Source organism: Phascolarctos cinereus, unplaced genomic scaffold, assembly GCF_003287225.1.
Source record: "Phascolarctos cinereus isolate Bilbo 61053 unplaced genomic scaffold, phaCin_HiC Scaffold_8;HRSCAF=390, whole genome shotgun sequence".
Lineage (NCBI taxonomy): Eukaryota > Metazoa > Chordata > Mammalia > Diprotodontia > Phascolarctidae > Phascolarctos > Phascolarctos cinereus.
The window spans coordinates 23,635,008-23,652,837 of NW_027556291.1; the positions used below are offsets into that span (position 1 = coordinate 23,635,008).

At 38.6% G+C, this 17,830-nt stretch overlaps 1 protein-coding gene across 5 annotated transcripts in view; it reads left to right on the top strand.

The window, feature by feature from the left end:
- Nucleotides 1-17,830, top strand: part of BRWD3 (bromodomain and WD repeat domain containing 3) — a 126,380-nt gene that overhangs the window by 71,592 nt on the left and 36,958 nt on the right. For all 5 annotated transcript variants that reach the window (XM_020964534.2, XM_078147921.1, XM_078147919.1 and 2 more), the window contains exons 20-25: nucleotides 4,108-4,201; nucleotides 6,126-6,275; nucleotides 11,948-12,024; nucleotides 12,465-12,642; nucleotides 13,400-13,516; nucleotides 16,791-16,898. In XM_020964534.2, coding sequence (XP_020820193.1) covers nucleotides 4,108-4,201; nucleotides 6,126-6,275; nucleotides 11,948-12,024; nucleotides 12,465-12,642; nucleotides 13,400-13,516; nucleotides 16,791-16,898 — 724 coding nt within the window. The remainder of the gene's footprint in view (nucleotides 1-4,107; nucleotides 4,202-6,125; nucleotides 6,276-11,947; nucleotides 12,025-12,464; nucleotides 12,643-13,399; nucleotides 13,517-16,790; nucleotides 16,899-17,830) is intronic.

Sequence of the window (17,830 nt, forward strand, 5' to 3'; positions counted from 1 at the left end):
TGATTACCCTCTTTCCCTATCTGCCCTCCTCTCTATCACCCCCCTCTCTTGTCCCCTTCTCCCCCTATTTTCCTGTAGGGTAAGACAGATTTCCATACCCAATTGAATGTGTATGTTATTCTCTCCTTAAGCCAAATCCTATGAGAATAAGATTCCCTCATTCCTTCTCACCTTCCCCCGTTTCCCCTCCACTGTGAGAGACTTTTCTTTTTCTGTTTTTTTTTTTGTGAGATAATTTACCCCATTCTACCTCTCCCTTTCTTCTCCGAGTATCATCCTCTCTCATCCTTTTAATTTTATTCTCCAGATATGACCCCTTAATCTTCAACTCACCCTGTGTCCTCTATCTAGCTATTTATATATAGATACATACAATTTTTTTCCTTCAACTACCCTAATACTGACAAAGTTCTCATGAGTTACAAATATCATCTTTCCATGCAGGAATGTAAACAGGTCAATCTTAATAAGTCTCTTATGATTTCTCTTTCCTGTTTACCTCTTCATGTTCCACTGGAGTCCTGTATTTGAAAGTCAGATTTTCTGTTTAGCTCTTTTTTCTTTTCATCAGGAATGCTTGAAAGTCCTCTATTTACTGAATGACCATTTTTTCCCCTGAAGGATTATACTCAGTTTTGCTGGGTAGGTGAATCTTGGTTGTAATCCTATCTCCTTTGCCCTCCGGAATATTATATTCCATGCCCTGCAGTCCTTTAATGTAGAAGCTGCTAAATCTTGTGTTATCCTGATTGTGTTTTCACAGTACTTGAATTGTTTCCTTCTGGCATCTTGTAATATTTTCTCCTTGACCTGGGAACTCTGGAATTTGGCTATTGTATTCCTAGGAGTTTTCCTTTGGGGATCTCTTTCAGGAGGAGATCGGTAGATTCTTTCAATTTCTATTTTGCCCTCTGGTTCTAAAATACCAGGGCAGTTTTCCTTGATAATTTCTTGAAAGATGACATCTAGGCTCTTTTTTTGATCATGGCTTTCAGATGGTCCAATAATTTTTAAATTCTCTCTCCTGGATCTATTTTCCAGGTCAGTTGTTTTTCCAATGAGATATTTCACATTGTTTTCTAATTTTTCATTCTTTTGGATTTGTTTTACAGTGTCTTGATTTCTCATAAAGTCACTGTCTTCCAATTGGTCCATTCTAATTTTTAAGGAAATGTTTTCTTCAGTAATCTTTTGGACTTCCTTTTCCATTTGGTCAATTTTTCTTTTTAGGGCATTTTTCTCCTCATTGGCTTTTTGGACCTCTTTTGCCATTTGGGTTAGGCTGTTTTTTAAGGTGTTATTTTCTTCAGTATTTTTTTGGTTTTCCTTTAGCAAGCTGTTGACTTGTTTTTCATGATTTTCTTGTATCACTCTCATTTCTCTTCCCAGTTTTTCCTCTACTTCCCTTACTTGCTTCTCAAAATCCCTTTTGAGCTCTTCCAAGGCCTGGGACTGATTCATATTTTTCTTGGAGGCTTTGGATGTAGGAGCTTTGATTTTGTTGTCTTCTTCTGGTTGTATAGTTTGATCTTCTTTTTCACCAAAGTAAGATAATATAGTCTGTCTCTTTTTGCGCTGCTTGCTCATGATCCTGGCCAATTACTTGAGTTTTAAACTCTTTGATAAGGTAAGAGTCTGCTTCCAATGTGGAGAGTGTACTGTCCCAAGCTTCAGGGGTTTGTACAGCTGTTTTCAGAGATACTTGTAGGGACCTGTAAATTTTCAGTTCTTCCAAGGTGGTATGATAAGGGGCGAGGTGTTTACTCCTTTCCTGTCCTGTGACCACAAGTACTCCTTTCTGTCCTGTACCTGTGAGGAGGGGAGAAGAGGTAGCTCTTGGAAAATGGCCTCCTTTCTTTCAGGGCAGTATGAAGCACTATCCTCAGCTAGGGGATAGAGCGAGGGCCTGGGAGATTTGGGCAAGAATAATAATAGCTAATAGTGACTTTGAATAGCCACTGTGGTGAGTGGGATAGTGAATCAATTAGGAAGGTGAGAAAGGATTGCATTGCTTTCCTGAAGTCTCGGTTGAGATTATGTAACATCAGTTTGTAACGGACCCAGTCAGAACAGTCTTTTGATTATCTGTAACTCCGGTGGCACATAAATTAGAGGAAGGTTACAGAGGGTCGGAGCAGTCCAAGGTTTGAGTTGGGCAAGGCCTGTTTGGTGAAAAGCTGTTGGGGCACGTGCCAAACTGGTTCACCAAGGGATCAAGATAAAGAAGCAAAGAGTGTTAGCCAGTGCAGGGGTAATGGCCTGGGAAAGCCTGGGGGGTTCAGGCATTGGAAGTCATGGTGAAGATGAATAGCCTTAGGGGTCATAAGGAATGATGAAATGATGAAAGATTATAATCTGATAAATAAGGGAATTTTGGAGTTTGTGAACATGCAAGAAGAATATTTGTGGGTAATGGCATGATCTAAGGATGTGACCATCTCAGGAGCTGAGGTGGAGCAGAGAGAGGAGTAGGTCATGAGAATAGAGACTGAGGAATCTTGAAGTTAGGGGTGTCTGAAGGACTTTCAGTGTGAATGTTGAAGTCCCCCAGGAGGAGCTAGGTGGGGAGAAAGACTGTGAGCTAAATATTGCAGCCATTGAGGAAGGAAAGAATGTCTTATGGCTCAGTAGATGACAGCTATCAGAATCTTTTGATTGAATGAACCTCAGAGGAAGAGAAGTTACTGAAAGGTGTAGGAGAATCTGGAAATGGAGCAAAGAATATTGTGGAGCACAGAGTATTCTGCCTTACTCACCAAGACCAGTGGGTGAGTCAGTAAGTGAGAGTGCAACCATTCCTGGAAAGGGTTGCTAGGCATGCCGTGTCATGACAAGGACATTTCTAAGAGCCAGAAAGTGGAAAGAGCAAAAAAGGGAAAGGTTTAAGATGAAAGAAGCTTTGTTAACTATGGAGCGAGCATTCTAAAAAGCACAGTGGAAGGGCCAGGCATATATGGAGTGGGACATTTGGGTTGAGGAGAATTGGGAAGAAGCGAGTGAGGCAAGGCAGTAGGGTTCAAAATCACTGAGCTGAGAAGGATGTGAGTAGGGTGAGTGTGTGCTATTCATTGAGGAGTAAGGCCAGACAGAGCATCCCGAGCCGGAGAGCTGTCCATTGAAGATGGCAGATGATTGGGCTGTTCATGGGCCTTCTTCAAGGCTTACCTCATGGTATTAGGTGATCTTAAGTCCTTGCCTCATGGAAGGCAACAGGAGTAGTTAGAGTTACAGCCTGAGGGAGTTTGGACAGGAGGCAGGAATGGAGTAATTCTGTATGGATCTGATCTGAGAAAGGCCTCTTGAGCCCTGGTTTAGGCCCAGGGAACCAGGGGCTTAGATCTGGGCTTATATTGGGTTCTTTGGGAAGTCTCAGTAGTGAAGACACCATAGACCTATATCCTGGTTCCACAGCTGACCTGGTACTTCTTGGGAAGTCTCTAAAGCAAAGATACCACAGGCTGGGCCCATACACTCTTGAAGTTATTCCTTCCATTATAGCTCTTATTTGCTGATGTAGTTTTTACCTGAGAAGCAAGTATTTACCATTGATGTTGTTCCTGGCACGTAGTAGTTTCTTGTTTACTCACTCACTGAGTATATCGTTCTCTTGGTTCTTCTTTCTTGGCTCTGTATCGGTACATATATATATATCTTGACGTATTTCTCTGAATTCATTCTATTGGCTATTTCTTCACAGTGTAATAATACATTCCTATAACACAATTTGGCCAGTCATTCCTTAACTGATGACCACCTACTTTGTTTTTATTTTATTGCAATTACATTAATCGTAGTCAACCAAAATTGAATATTTTGCTACATATGGGACCTTTCTTTTTTATTGCTCTTCTTGGGGTCTATGCCCATAAGCGATATCATTGGGTCAGAAAGGTCTAAACAGTTAAGTGTTTCTTCTCCCTTAAAGTCAGTGTGTTTTTCATAACTGGTTATACCAGGTCATAGCTACTACATCCACTGCTTATTAGTGTGTCTTTCTTCCCACAACCCTTCAAAGACTGCTTCTGTCATTTATTCCCGCTATCAATATGAGCATACATTTTGGTGAATTTGAGTTAATTATTTTGATCTTTGACGTTTTTTCATTAGGGTACAAGAAGAGTGCCGAGCTGCAAAAGGTGAAAGAGAAATTACTCTTTATACTTTTGAAAAGAAAAGAAAGCCATCTCATACCGTCCAGAGAGTAAGTATTTGTTGATAACGATTTTTAGTATTTATGGTATTTGCAGATAGCCAGTGCTTGAGATGTGTTCTTTATATACATTGGGCTTTTTTAGTTGTTGTTATTTTACAAGTGTCTAGGGCATGTAGGGCATAGGGATATTTGTACTGCAGCAATTCTCTTGTAGTTATGACAACGATTCTTTTTATTCTTTTTATTTTATTTTATTACACAGTCACAGTGTATGCTCTCGTTATTTCATTATATTTCTCAAATTGGCCTTTCATACCAGGTTGCCACACCCTACCAGCATCACAGACATTATCTTACTTAATAAATGTCTTTTGAATTGAAATGTATTAAAAGGTGATTGTAGTCATTGGTAAGCTTGGAATTGGGAGTTGTGCACTTGTAGGAATGGGCAGATGTCACCAGATGCTTTTGAAAGTTGGCTAGTCTGGAAACCTTGGGATGACTAGAGTGGGAGAAGGAGTAGCCATATTGAATCCCTAATGAAAAGAAGAAATCAAACACCAAATTTCTAGGCAGTCTTTTGATTGGCTGTTTAAGGCCATTTTAGTTAACTTTCAAAAAAAATAATCACTCCAGATATACCTAGGTCATTTTAATGTTCGCATGTTTGTTGTTTTTGTTTGTTTAGATTATTGTTTTAACCCCTGCATTTGGTACTGTAATTTTTGTAAAGATAGAATTTGTGCTGTTGAATTATTTTCATTGCAGTTTTTAAGTACTGCTCCCAGTTAATCTCTTTTCCTTCTAATCCAGTTTATTAAAGGACAGAATGACTTTAAAAAAGAGAGATGTGATCTAGGAAGATTTTTGTTCACATTGGAAATGGGACTTTTTTTTTTTGAGCATAAGAATAATACCAAATATTTGCTTACAACAAAGGCACTTCAAAATTTCCCTTGTCATCAATTTACAAGACTTTTGAACTTGCTTTTGAAAAATGGTAATTTAAAGTAGCCAAAACTTTCATGGTACTTCCATGATTGAATATAAAAAGTATGGTCTCTGAATTCAAAAGACCCAGGCTCAAATCTTTTTATATTTAGTCCTGTGTGACATTGGAGAAGTCCTGGGCCTCAGTTTACTCAAGAATAAATGTTTTGGATTAGATGGCCTTTGAGGTCCCTTCTACTCCAGATCTTTGATATATGATCCTGTAGCTCATCTATTAAATGTATGTATGTTCAACCTTTGATTCTTCATTCTTGTATCATCTGTAGATACCCAATGTGTCTCTTGCATGCTTCCTTCTAGAATAGAACTTGGAGTATTAAGTCCAACCTTGGTTGGTGTTGGGCAATGTACCCCAAGTAAATTGGTGTCTTAATGTCTGGGTTAGACTGCAGTCCAAAGCCAATTGACAAATGGTTTGTGATTGTCTGTAGTTTTAACCCATCTTCCGTGCATTTGCACATGCAATTTAGAATTAACTGTAACATTCTTTATTAGTCCTTTGTTGATTATAAAATTATGGACTGGTATTTTATATCAAAGATCATTTTATGGTCTGTTTGATATAGTTATATCCTGTTTTATAAGGGAGGCCACTGAAAATTTTTAGATCACTACAAATGCCTGCTCTCTTTTGAAAGTTGCTTTTCTTTGGAAATTTTTAAAGTCTCCAGTTTTGTTTCAATCGTTTCTTCGTGCTTAATCAGCAAAATTAATACTTATAACTGGATGTTCTGTGTTTCCTTTAATTTGATCATGAGGTCCTACAAACAAGAAAGCTTCAAGATTAAAATGACTATGAATCAGAATCTTAAGTTCATCTTAAGCAATTTCCTTTATTTTGTATTTTCTTATATAATTTGTTTTCATTCTCTAATTGCTTGGGTTTGTGGATATGTCCATGCAACATTTATGAGATTCAAATCTTTTTTTTTTTAATGTGCTTTCTACTTCTTTGCTGTAGAATGATTTTCAACCTGGTAGTGGACGATCTTTACGAAGAACACAGCGCAAACGCCAACACGCTTACCGAACGCGCTCCACCATAGAACATAATCCACAAGCACCAAGCCAGAATGCATTCGCCCAGGAAGAATCAGAAAGCTCCTCAGAGGTCAGACATCTGTAGTTCTTTTAGTAATGTTGTATTTATTAAATTTACATGTTTTGAAACTGTTTACATCTTGCGAGCCATTTATTTCCTATTTCTTTCAGTCATTTTCTTACCCCAAATGCATTTTTTTCCTCAAAAAATGTGACATTTCTTAGCTTACAGCCTTAATTTGAGCCGTGGTATATCAGCAGCGGCCTTCTCGTTGTTCTCCGTGCCTTGGGTCTCTTCCCTCTCCAGGTCATTCTTGACCCTGTCATTCCCCTACTCTGTAAACTCCAGGGGCTCCCTATTACCGCTACAATCAGATATAAACTCCTTTGTTTGGCATTTAAAGTCCTTTCCAGCCTGACCCACAAGACCCCAGCCTACTTTTCCAGCCTTATTTTATACTGCCATCCCTTTTCATTCTTTGCAGTCTTGCCGTAGTGGCCTCCTGACTGCATCCTCAGGCATGCTCCATCTCCTGTTTCCTTTCATTTGCGCTGATTATCCTTCATTCCTGGAATGTATCCCTTTTCCCCTCTGCTGCTTAGAATCCCGGATTTCCTTCAAAATTCAATTCAAGTGCTACCGATCTGTTGTTACCCGTCGTGATCACTCCTCCATTCCCCATTCCCCGTTGCTGCCCCGGTCGGCCCCCCCCCGGCCCCCCGCCGATCTTGCTAGCACCTTCAGTCCCAAGTTTGCTTATTCTGATTTTATATTTTCTTGAGGGCAGGCACCATTTCTTTTTCGTCTGTGTATCTCCAGGGAAGGTCTAGCACAGTGGTTGATTCAGGTATTTAACAGCTATTTCTTGATCTGTGGGCTGTTTGACGTCGAGAGAAAGCAGTCATAGCACCATGAGGGTGGGGATGGGAGAAGGGAGGGAGGATTGGAGAGAGACAAAGAGATTTTGAGGCCTGAGTTCTAGTTTCACCTGTGTCAGTTATAAGCTTTGTGACCTTGAGCCAGATGACCTCCCGTGAGGTAGTTGGACTAAATGATCCTCAAAGTCTGGAATGCAGAAAACAGAACCAAAGTGATTACTAGGGAGTTGAAACCAAAGGTTATATAAGGAAGTTACAGAAGTACCTGATGAGTCCAGTTGGACTATGATTAAGCTTCCAGACACCGTCCAAATTACCTCCCAGCATACTGAAAGAACAGGGGAATGCGATTACTGAGCACCACAGCTATGAGCATGGAGAACTTGAGAGATTTGTTGCCGATTTTCCAAACAGGTAAGATTATAAAGTTTTCAGATTATAGACCTAATAAATTGACTTTAGTTATTGATAAAATCCTAGCCTAGTATCTACTACTAAGATGATAAGTATTACCTGTGTGATCCTGGGCAAGAGTGATTTTTCTGCCCTGGGTAGCTTTCTAATAAGTTAAGTGAGTTCCCTGTACTAAGGAAATGTCTGGTCCAGGTATAGATGTCATTTCTTACCAACCCCTGATCTCTCCCCGCCTCAAAAAGGAAAGGGGTGGTAAATAAACATTTAGAAAAGGAGTCAGTTCAGTCATTTTTCAGTCATGTCTGATTCCTTCTTGAGCCCATCTGGGGTTTTCTTGGCAGAGAAATGGTAGGGGTTTGCCATTTCCTTCTCCAGCTCATTTTACAGATGAGGAAATTGAGGCAAAGAGGGTGAAGTGACTTGCCCAGGGTCACAGAGCTAGGAAGTATCTGAGGCTGATTTGAACTTAGAAAGGTGAGTCTTCCTGATTCCAGGCATGGCACTCTCTACTGCAGGCTGCCTAGCTGCTAAGAAAAGGAAGGCTTGATAATAAAGCTCCGGAATGAGGTTTTTAAAAAGTATTTAGCATTCCTGTGAGGAAAAAGGCAGTGGTAGGCCCTGGTGGTGAGCTATGGTTAGATTGTCCCATTTGGTTCTTCAAGGCTAGTGAGATTGAAGCTCTGGCCTGGCTTAGAGCTGAGCAAGGAGATGCCAATGAAGCAGATACCGCCTTGAAGCAATCTAGCGAGGGGGTAGCTGGGGAGGCCAGAGCGCTCGTTGGCAGTGTGGAGACAAGGCTAGGGTGGTGACAGGGCATTACCTTTCCTGGATTCTATGCCTCCTTACCCTTTGGCAGGGGGACCAGATTGAAAATATAGAAAGAGGGGAATAGAATCACTTTAGTAAAAGAAAGAATGTTCATCCTAAGATATCTGCTCCCTAAATTCAGATGGGACAAGCAAAAAGCTCTTTGGCACATGAATTTACAACTGATACTTTGCAAAGCTGTTTGATTTAAATGAGGTGCATAAATACAGTGCAGAATAGAGATCACTGGATTCAGAGGATCTCGATTTGAATCCTGGTTCTGCCACTAACTAGCTCTTTGATCTTGGGCAAGTCACTTTACTTTTCTGGGCCTTCATTTCTTCTTTTTTTAAATGGTCACTCCATGAGCTTCTTACCTCTTGCCCTTGGTGTAGTATGTGATACTTTGCTCATGTGTAAGAATTCCTGGTTACAGCTTTGGTAAGAAGGACCTTAAGGTAGAAGTAATTAAAAGGAGGGTTCCCCAGATGGTGAGAGGCCTCGAAACTGACATATGAGGCCTGGTTGAAGACAGTAGACGTAGACACTTAGCCTGGGTGACAGAATATTATAATAGATGTTGTTAATATTTGAAGGGATTAAAAAAGGGATTACGTTTATTCTGTGTGATCCTTGAGAAGCGGTGGGTAGGAGTTAGAATACATTGGAGGAAGGCTTGAGCTCAATGTAAGGAAAAACTGCTTAATGATTAGAGCTACATATGCCGAAGAGATACCCACCTATTGGCTGTGTGTACGGGTATTGATTGGTTGGACTCTGTGGTCTCTGGGGAGCCTTTCCACAACTGAGATTCTATGATTGGGTCCCTTTTACCCTTCTGGAGAGGCCATGTTCTAGAACAGAGCTTTCAAATTCATTGTATTCTTTCAGCCTGCTTTACTGTTATCTAGTTTGGCATTGTTGCCAAAATGCTTCCAAAATTATTTATTTGTGACAATTATTGAGAATATTCCTAGTTGATGATAGGAAGAAACTGAAATGCAAATGGTGTTAATGAATTATGACATGTGAAATCCATACAATATGCATATTTTCTCTTATTTGCATTTTTGTCTGTCTGGTAGATCCTTAACTGCTGAGTAAAAGTCATATGTAGAATGATACACCGGAGGATAGAATAAACCCAAACAGCTTTTTGTAAGTGACGCAACATTTTCCGGGAATGAGGAAGTATGACCAGAATCATAGCATAAACATATAAGAGGAGAAATTAAGGCGACACCTTTAACTCTGGATAGTTCCTGACCAAAGGATAGTGATGTTTACAAAGATAACATGTACAATTTGTGTTACGTAAAATGCAAAAGCCTTTATACAAGTAGCATCAGTGCAATTAAAAGGGGAAGAACAAACTGGGCAGTGATCTTTGTAGCAAAGTTTTCCAGTGAGGGTCTGATGTCCAAGATAGGGAATCGATACAAATCTGTCAGTATGAGATCCATAGTCAAAGGATGTGAATGGGTAGTTCTCCAAAAATGCAAGCTATCAACATAATATGAAAATATAAGGGAATGGGGAAAACAACATGACAATTTTCTTCTTTTCCTCCTTTGCCTTAGTCTCCCATTTCTTTTGGCCTGTGCTTTAACTTTGTTTTTTTTTTCACAGTAATACTTGTAGCTTGCTCTTCAGCTTCATTCGTTTATTCTTTTTGAATGTTTTATTGATGATTCTCCCCCTTATCACTATCACTTCCTAATGCCCCACCTTCTTCCTCCTCCTCGACATACTTTGTAACAAAGGGCAGCCAAGCAAAACCAAGGAACACACTCCCCATGTCTGATGGCATGTCATGCTACACCTGTGGTCCCCACTCCACTGCGGGATTTATTGGTCCTCAGGAAGTTTTGAGTTACCGTTTTAAAATCCTATATTTCCTCTACATTATTATAAGCATTGCTTTACTTGGTTTACAAGATTTGCCTCAACCCTTGATATTTGAAACGTTTCATTTAGTATAATAACTGGGTGTGTATTGATTAGACACCTAGTTATTTTTAAAATAATTAATTTTTAATGTAAGAAACGATATCCTTGGGCTTAGGCTTAAGAGGTATGCTTGGGATTTAAAATATTGAAAATTGCATCATGTGACAGTTGCTATTGAAATTATAACTTGTGCTTAGTTATAAGCATGTACTAAATCCAGTCACAAAGATACATAGAAGAAATCCTGCAAACATTTAATTAAAATGTTGCGGAGTTTTCCTGCGACACAAGTTGTTCAGTACTTTGTTATGCAGTCATTTCTGCTATCAAGTGATATGTGTTCCTCCAAATCACCAAGCTATACAAAATTGAGCAAATAAAAACCATAGGGCTTAGGGGAAATTTGGAATTGGGGGTCAACACTCAGAACCTTGGTCAGTGGAATTTATAAAAAAGAAACCTAATAAAAATGATAGCACACTTTGATACATGTTGAATGGTTAAGAAACATATGAATCCTACAATAAATATTTGTGACACCTACAGTGTCAAACAGTGTCTGGATGCTGCTCAGCCTGCCCCCTGATTCCCACAGAATCCAAGATGGCAAAATCTTCAGCTACTGGGGGATTCAGGATTCAGGACTGAAGGGGGAAGGAGGGGTATGAACCAACTTTCCTCGGCCCATAGCTCCTGCTGCATCTGAAGACATGCAGTAAATATGGCACTGTCTCATTGCTCTCCCAGGCTGCACTCCAGGCCTTCTCTTATGTCCCTGAGCCAGGTTGCTCTTTAAATGTGGGCTGACTTTTGATGTTTTATCAACTTCAACCAATTTTGGAAACCAGGTGATCACATTGAAAGTGACCAACTTAGGAATGCCAAATGAAAAATCTATAGAGTAACACAAAGTGCACAGAGCTTCCTGTAATCATGATTGATTATCTCCCAATCTCTGTGAATTATCTCCCCATTAAAAAAAAATATTAAGACAATGCACTGAGAGCACATTCTCCAATCACCTCCAAATAACCTGTCTGTGTAGGTGAATAACTCCTATCCCATTTATTCATTTCAGTTGAAGCAAGAACACAAGAATTTTGATGAAGTAACAATTAAAGTAGCATGTATGTGATACTTTAAGAATGACCTAATTAAAGAGACACTAAAGAAATTGTTACAATATTCCACCCTGGTATAAATGGATTTTCAGTCACAATGTGTGAAGTTACTGAGAGCATATCTTCATGTTTGCCAATATCGTGGTTAAGAAAAATAAAAGTCTAAGAATGTGCCCTCAGAGTCCATCAGAGCCATATAATTTGTTAAACTATATTAAAATAATATTAAACATCAATTCAAGAATCTGAAGTCACTTGGATCAGTCAACCAACCCAGTAAATGTGGTACTTAACCTTGAAAAAGACCTGCCCTTTGCTTGGAAGTGGGCATCTTTAGGGGTGCAGCTTGGGAGTTAGTGTGAAGTGGTGCAGTTTTCTATGTTCTCAATGTGTTTTCATGGATGAAATTTCACATAAGCAAATGTGAAATTGCATTATGCTCCAAATGTTCTCTAATAGATCAGTCATATTGGAACAAATTGGGAGTTTTCAAAACACACATTATAGCAGAACTGACTGAGCTATCATACCAGGAAGAGACAGTGAAGACTTGATTTGATTTTGATTGCAGGAAGAGGAAACTGGAGGCACTAGTGATGCGTCTGCAGATGATGTTGTAGCCGAGTGGCAGATGGAAAGCTCCTCCAGGTACTTGTAACTATGTTTATTCCAAATTCTTCTTCAATTTTGTTGGAGATGAGTCCTGAAAGTTCCATGAATCTGCTGAAGTACAAATTAAAATCGCATGTGTCTCAGCACTACACACATGAATCGTATTTCAGTTTCAACAGACACCTTGGGAGTAATATTTGAAATAATACTTATATTTATTTAGAAAGTGTCTGATCAGAACCTGTTTCGGCAGCCAGTTGCACTGCTTTATGGATCCTCTTAGCTGCCATGCCACCTTTTTTATCAAAAAACATCTCCATACAAATAATTTTGGTAATACAGTAATGAATTTTCTCTTTATGCTAGTACAAATGCCAACCATGTATACATTTTAAAAATGAACATGTCAAATTTAAATGTGAACCAAACAATTGCTCTTCATTACTAAGCTCTTTGTACATTTGTTTTATTTGCAGTGATTCATCAAGTGATTATTCTGATTGGACAGCAGATGCTGGAATTAATCTGCAACCTCCGAAGAGACAAACCAGACAGACAACACGGAAAATATGTATCAGCTCTGAGGAAGAAAATTTAAAGGATACTAAATCACTAGAAGAAAAGAAAAGTAAACCAAAACAGACAAGAAAAAAGGTCTGGAATTTGAAAGCTGAAGTTTTTGGTCGTTCATATGTTTTTAGTACTGAAAGACTAAATGGATTTAAAATCTACTTTGTGAGAACATGTAACTGGTTTTAGATGGTGGTGTTTTTTGGGTTTTTTTTTCTGTTCTCTAAAGGTAGTTTTTATTCTTTGGCTTGTTTTAAGTTGTTATTCACAGTTCTAAAATATTCAGATAGCATGAATCCTTTCTCTAATAGTCTGGAATTCATGAATTTTTTTCCCCCTCTATTTGGAAAAGCAGCAAAAAGTAAATTCTACAGTATGTAATTCCTTTACTATTGTTTTTTTTTGTTTAATTTGCATTTTTTTCATTCTTTAGTGACAGTTTTATTTGTCATTTTTAGCGTTCCCTGGTGATAAGGTGTGATCCCTCCATTTCCTTAAATCTAAAATACTATAGTTAATCATTCTGTTGCCTCTTTCATTGATAGATTGAGATCTAGCATCAGCAAAAACATTATGGATTGCATTTCATTTCATGTACGGTCATAGAACAGCAATACTTGTATTAAAGATATAGTGTATGTTTCAAAATAATTAGTATTTCTTGCTTTAATTTGGGTAGCATCCGAAAGACTTGTATTGTGAGGAAAGTTTTCATTAACTCTTGAAAGAAAAAGCTTGAAAATGAAATGTTAGGATACACTATGGACCAGCTGTGTTTAATGTTTGATAGGTTATTATCCATGTATTTATAACTTATAGATGTCTCATTTGTATTTTTAAGAAACCTAGTGGACTGCCTGCTGTAACAGGTGAACCCAGTGAAGAGTGGCTTGCACCGCAGTGGATCTTGGATACCATCCCACGCCGTTCCCCATTAGTTCCACAGATGGGAGATGAGGTGACTTTTATTGATTGGCTTGCATAGTCATGAAAACTATTCATTATTTTCTCTGGTGACTTCACTTCTAATAGTTGAATTGAGAAGATATTTCTAAGTGCACACAAGAACAAAAGGAAAGGCAGAAAGACTCAGAGAAAGCTTTGAAATTTACATTGTGAATTTCCAAAGAAAAGCAAGATATGGACAGATTTGCAGTTTCATGTACAGTTTTCTTTTTCTTATCTATGTATATGGAAATGCCCATTTTATTTGGATTCAGCTTAGAATAAAAATTAAGTGTTTTTTCTTTTAAATTTAAAAAAGCAGCTATTGCAATTTGATCCTAAATGCAAGTTTTAATTCTGGAAGATTGGCATTTTTCAGAACTTCATTAACTTAACTTAATTGGAAAAGTTCCAAAAAATAAAACCAAAGAAAACCACTCCTTCCTTTTGGGTATTTTATTGAATAAATTAATAAATATAGTTAACCATATTTGTAATTGGCTAGTATAAAATTTATGAAATCTCTCTAAACAAGAAGTCATAGCTCTAAATTTCTTTATAAAAATTGTGATGTTGTCTCTGAAGCACCAGAAGGTTTGTATAGTTTCTCCAACATGTTAGTGAAACCTCAGGCAGAACTTTGGGAGAGCTTATACTCTTCTGGTTTGGAAGATTTTGGGTTACTACCACACTGTTATGAATCAGCCAAGGACACCTTTTGTTGAGCAAGGGAATGTTGAAAGTATTGGCACTTCTGCAATGTTGGACCCTATTTGCAAGACTGTGTTTGGACAATTAGATGTGCCAGAGTACCTAAATACATATTACATCTTTGCCAAACATCAGTTTTGGTTGTTTAAATATTTTGTTTAGTGCAAAAGGTCTTAAGAACCCTATAATTTTTTGACCGTTTTACAAATACTAACATAACTAACTAACATAACTAACATTGGTTTTGATGAGAGACCTTGTTCCACCTGCAGTGGAGTCAATATCCTGCTGGCTGATACATTGCTGTAGGAGCTGAAGCCCTTCCATTTTGGTCACATAGGAAGACATTAAGCCAAATAAAAGAGTAGGTTATAGGCTTTTGTCAGAAAAACCAGCGGAGGGAGCAGCATTGCTGGCAGCATCATGCCCCAAAGGCAGTGAGAAACATCATTGAATGGGCTACTTGATCATCTTGATTTGCAGTTCTCATGATGCTTTGGGAGATTCACAAAGCTAGTGAGAGTTTTTGTACCAATGTGTTGCCAAGGTTAAAGAAGTAGAGAAATTCTATGAAGAACTTGACAACTTACTCCTGACTGATATTTTCACTTTTTAAATTGAAATTTTATTTATTATGAACTTAACAAATAGGAATATTTTACCCTAGTAACAAGTGTCTTTGTCTCTGTCCACTTCGAAACTTCTTTGGTACTTTCCTGTCTATTTTTTAATATTCGTTTCATTTTAATGTTTCTTTCTTGGCATTAGTATCTCAATTTTTCTCTCCCCTTCTTTCCATATAACAAATGAGTATACAGTCAAGCAAATTTGACTGTGTCCTCCCAACCAGTTCCACACAGTTTGCTACTTGGTGATGTCAGGGAAGAGTTAGACGTAGGGGGACTATGGTGGAAGGCATGTTGAAATATGTGGTTTGGGAATAAATAATACAGAGGGCAAGTGGCTGAAGATTATTTCACATCCTCATCCCTGCACGCCATGCAGACTTTCTTTAGGAAGATTGCCCAAAAGCCCTGGATGTAGCAAACTCCAAATAGCTTTAAAAAAAAGATGAAATAAAAACTCTTATTTCAGAGTTCAGACCAAAAAATGACTGATTACTGATGTGGTAGTCATTTCTGAATTAGTTTTCATTATACAGTCAGATCAGCTGATCAGAGCAAAGGTCAAATTTAAGATCAAGTTGGATGAAAGTAAAGATTAAAAAGTACCACATGCAATCCCAGCATGTCCTGTTTGACCCAGCTGCTGTTACTAGTGCTATGTCTATAATCAAGTAGATGTTAGTGATTATTGATTCTGAAAAATGAGAAATAGATGAACATCAAGGCTAGCTTTACTACCATTTCTTTGCCAAGTTTAACTGATTAACATTCACAAGGAGACCAAAAGAAACCCAAGAAACCTCTTTAACCAAAACACACTTAGGTCTCCTTGCAAATAAAAATGGCAGCTATGGATAGCACTAGTTGAAAGTACAAACTCAGCAGTGGGGAAAATGAGTCTGTAGAAACTTTACATTAACCTCAACTAAGCCATTTCAGCCCACGAGCATTTTTTTGTAAGTGAATATCAGAAGAGAACAACAAACTGATCTCACAGCTGTATCTGTAGGCACTTTTTCACCTACTTGATAGTAATGTAAGAAGTGCATTTGGGTCTGTCAGTATGTTGGATGGAAGTGGAAGTAGCATTCAGGGAAATCAAGGTGGGAAAAGAAGCTGGACCTGACCTCGGCAATATGCACAGAATACATCCCTGCTAGAGAGGACATATTGTGGAAGGCACTTAGGGATGGATTTTCAAGGTATTATCTCAAAGAAGAGTGAATTCCAAACGAATAAGCATGATCATGGTATTAACACCCAAAACAAAACAAAACAAACCTGGTGTGGTAGAAATTATCCAAAATTGGGTAACTACTGACCCGTTTGCCTACTTCCTTTAAATTCTGATTTCTCTTCTTTTAGTTTATTTTGGACTGTCGGGGTAATGCAGTTCCAAACCGTATAGGTCCCCATAATCAAAAATTAAGTCAACACTTTAATTGCTCTTAGAAAGTAGGAGCCTCTATATAACTTCCGTAGTTCTACAGTATATGGATTTATACTACTGGGCAGTTGACATTCTTCACTGGACTCTTATCTGGCTGTCTTATGCAAGTGAAACCTCATCCCCTTTATTACTATGAATATAGCAGATCTTCATTGTTAATGGTTGTGTGTTTGGAGCACGGATTATGTTACACGTGGCAGATAATGTTGCAGGGAGTCATGCAGGAAGATCTGACTTGATGAAAATTCACTTCTAGAATGGTTGTTAATTGTCTTGGCACTGTGTTGTCTCTTTATGTATGTGAATGATTGCTGTTACCTAGACGTTCAATCACTGAGGTCATTCGGTTTCATTTTCCTCCTGTAGCACTTGAGTGCCAAGGATGAACACTGGAACATTTTTGCTGGGTGACAGAAACAGAAGATGGTGTTTGTTAGAGTGTTTGGGGATATAGAATTTCAAAATGACATTTTATTTAAGACCTTTCTTTTCTCCCTTAGCTGATATATTTTAGGCAAGGCCATGAAGCTTATGTGCGGGCTGTAAGAAAAGCAAAAATATACAGTGTTAATTTGCAGAAACAGCCATGGAACAAAATGGACCTCAGGGTAAGCTTCCCAAGTTCTTGAACTTATATCTTTGAAGTACCCTTGCAAATGAATTAAACAATTTATGGCCTTGGAAGACTTAGCAATTGTGTAGGGTTTGTTTTTATTGTTCTTAATTCCTGCCTAGACTTTTGCGATAGTCTCCCTGCTTCCAGCATCTCTCCCTTCCACACAGCAAGGTAAGGCTGTAGAACACAGAGTGCATCCTGTCACTCCTACACACAGAATATGCAATGGCTCCCAAACCCTTCCCCAGTCGGACTCTAACCTACTTCTGCAAGCTGAATTCCATATTTCTCCAATTCATGGACTCATCATCCCCAGTAAACTGGGGGACTGACTCTTTGTAACATTCTATCTCCTTCCATGCATTTAGTTGCACCATTCTTGGATACACTTCCTGTACCCTCCCATCTCAGAGAAGTCCTAGTTATAGTTCAGGTTGAAAAACTGTGGTGGGTAGATTGCTGAATTTGGAGTCAGGAAGACCTAAGATTAAATCCTGCCTCAGACACTTACTAGCTCTTTGATACTGAGCAAGTCACCCTTTCCCAGCCCCAGTTTCCTCATCTGTAAAATGGGGAAAGTAATATACCTACCTCATGAGGTAGTTGTTAGGATCAGATTAGTTAACACATGTGAAGTACCTAGAGTGCTAGGTGTTTCTTCAATGGTGTACATGTTCTTAGCCCTCAAAAGAATATTAACTCCTTAAGGGCACTGAATCAGTAGTTGTTGAATTTCCTGACTAATTCTCACATTTATAGAATTTGTATTGATAATGTACCAGGCGCTGTGGTTACAAATGTAAAGCAAGCAAGAGTAGTCCCTCCTTTCAAGGACTGCAGATGGCTGGGCCCTGCCAGCCCCATCAGAACCAAGGGACTGGGGGCAGAGTCCAGGGTAGCGGTGGAAGGAATGGTCCATGTAGA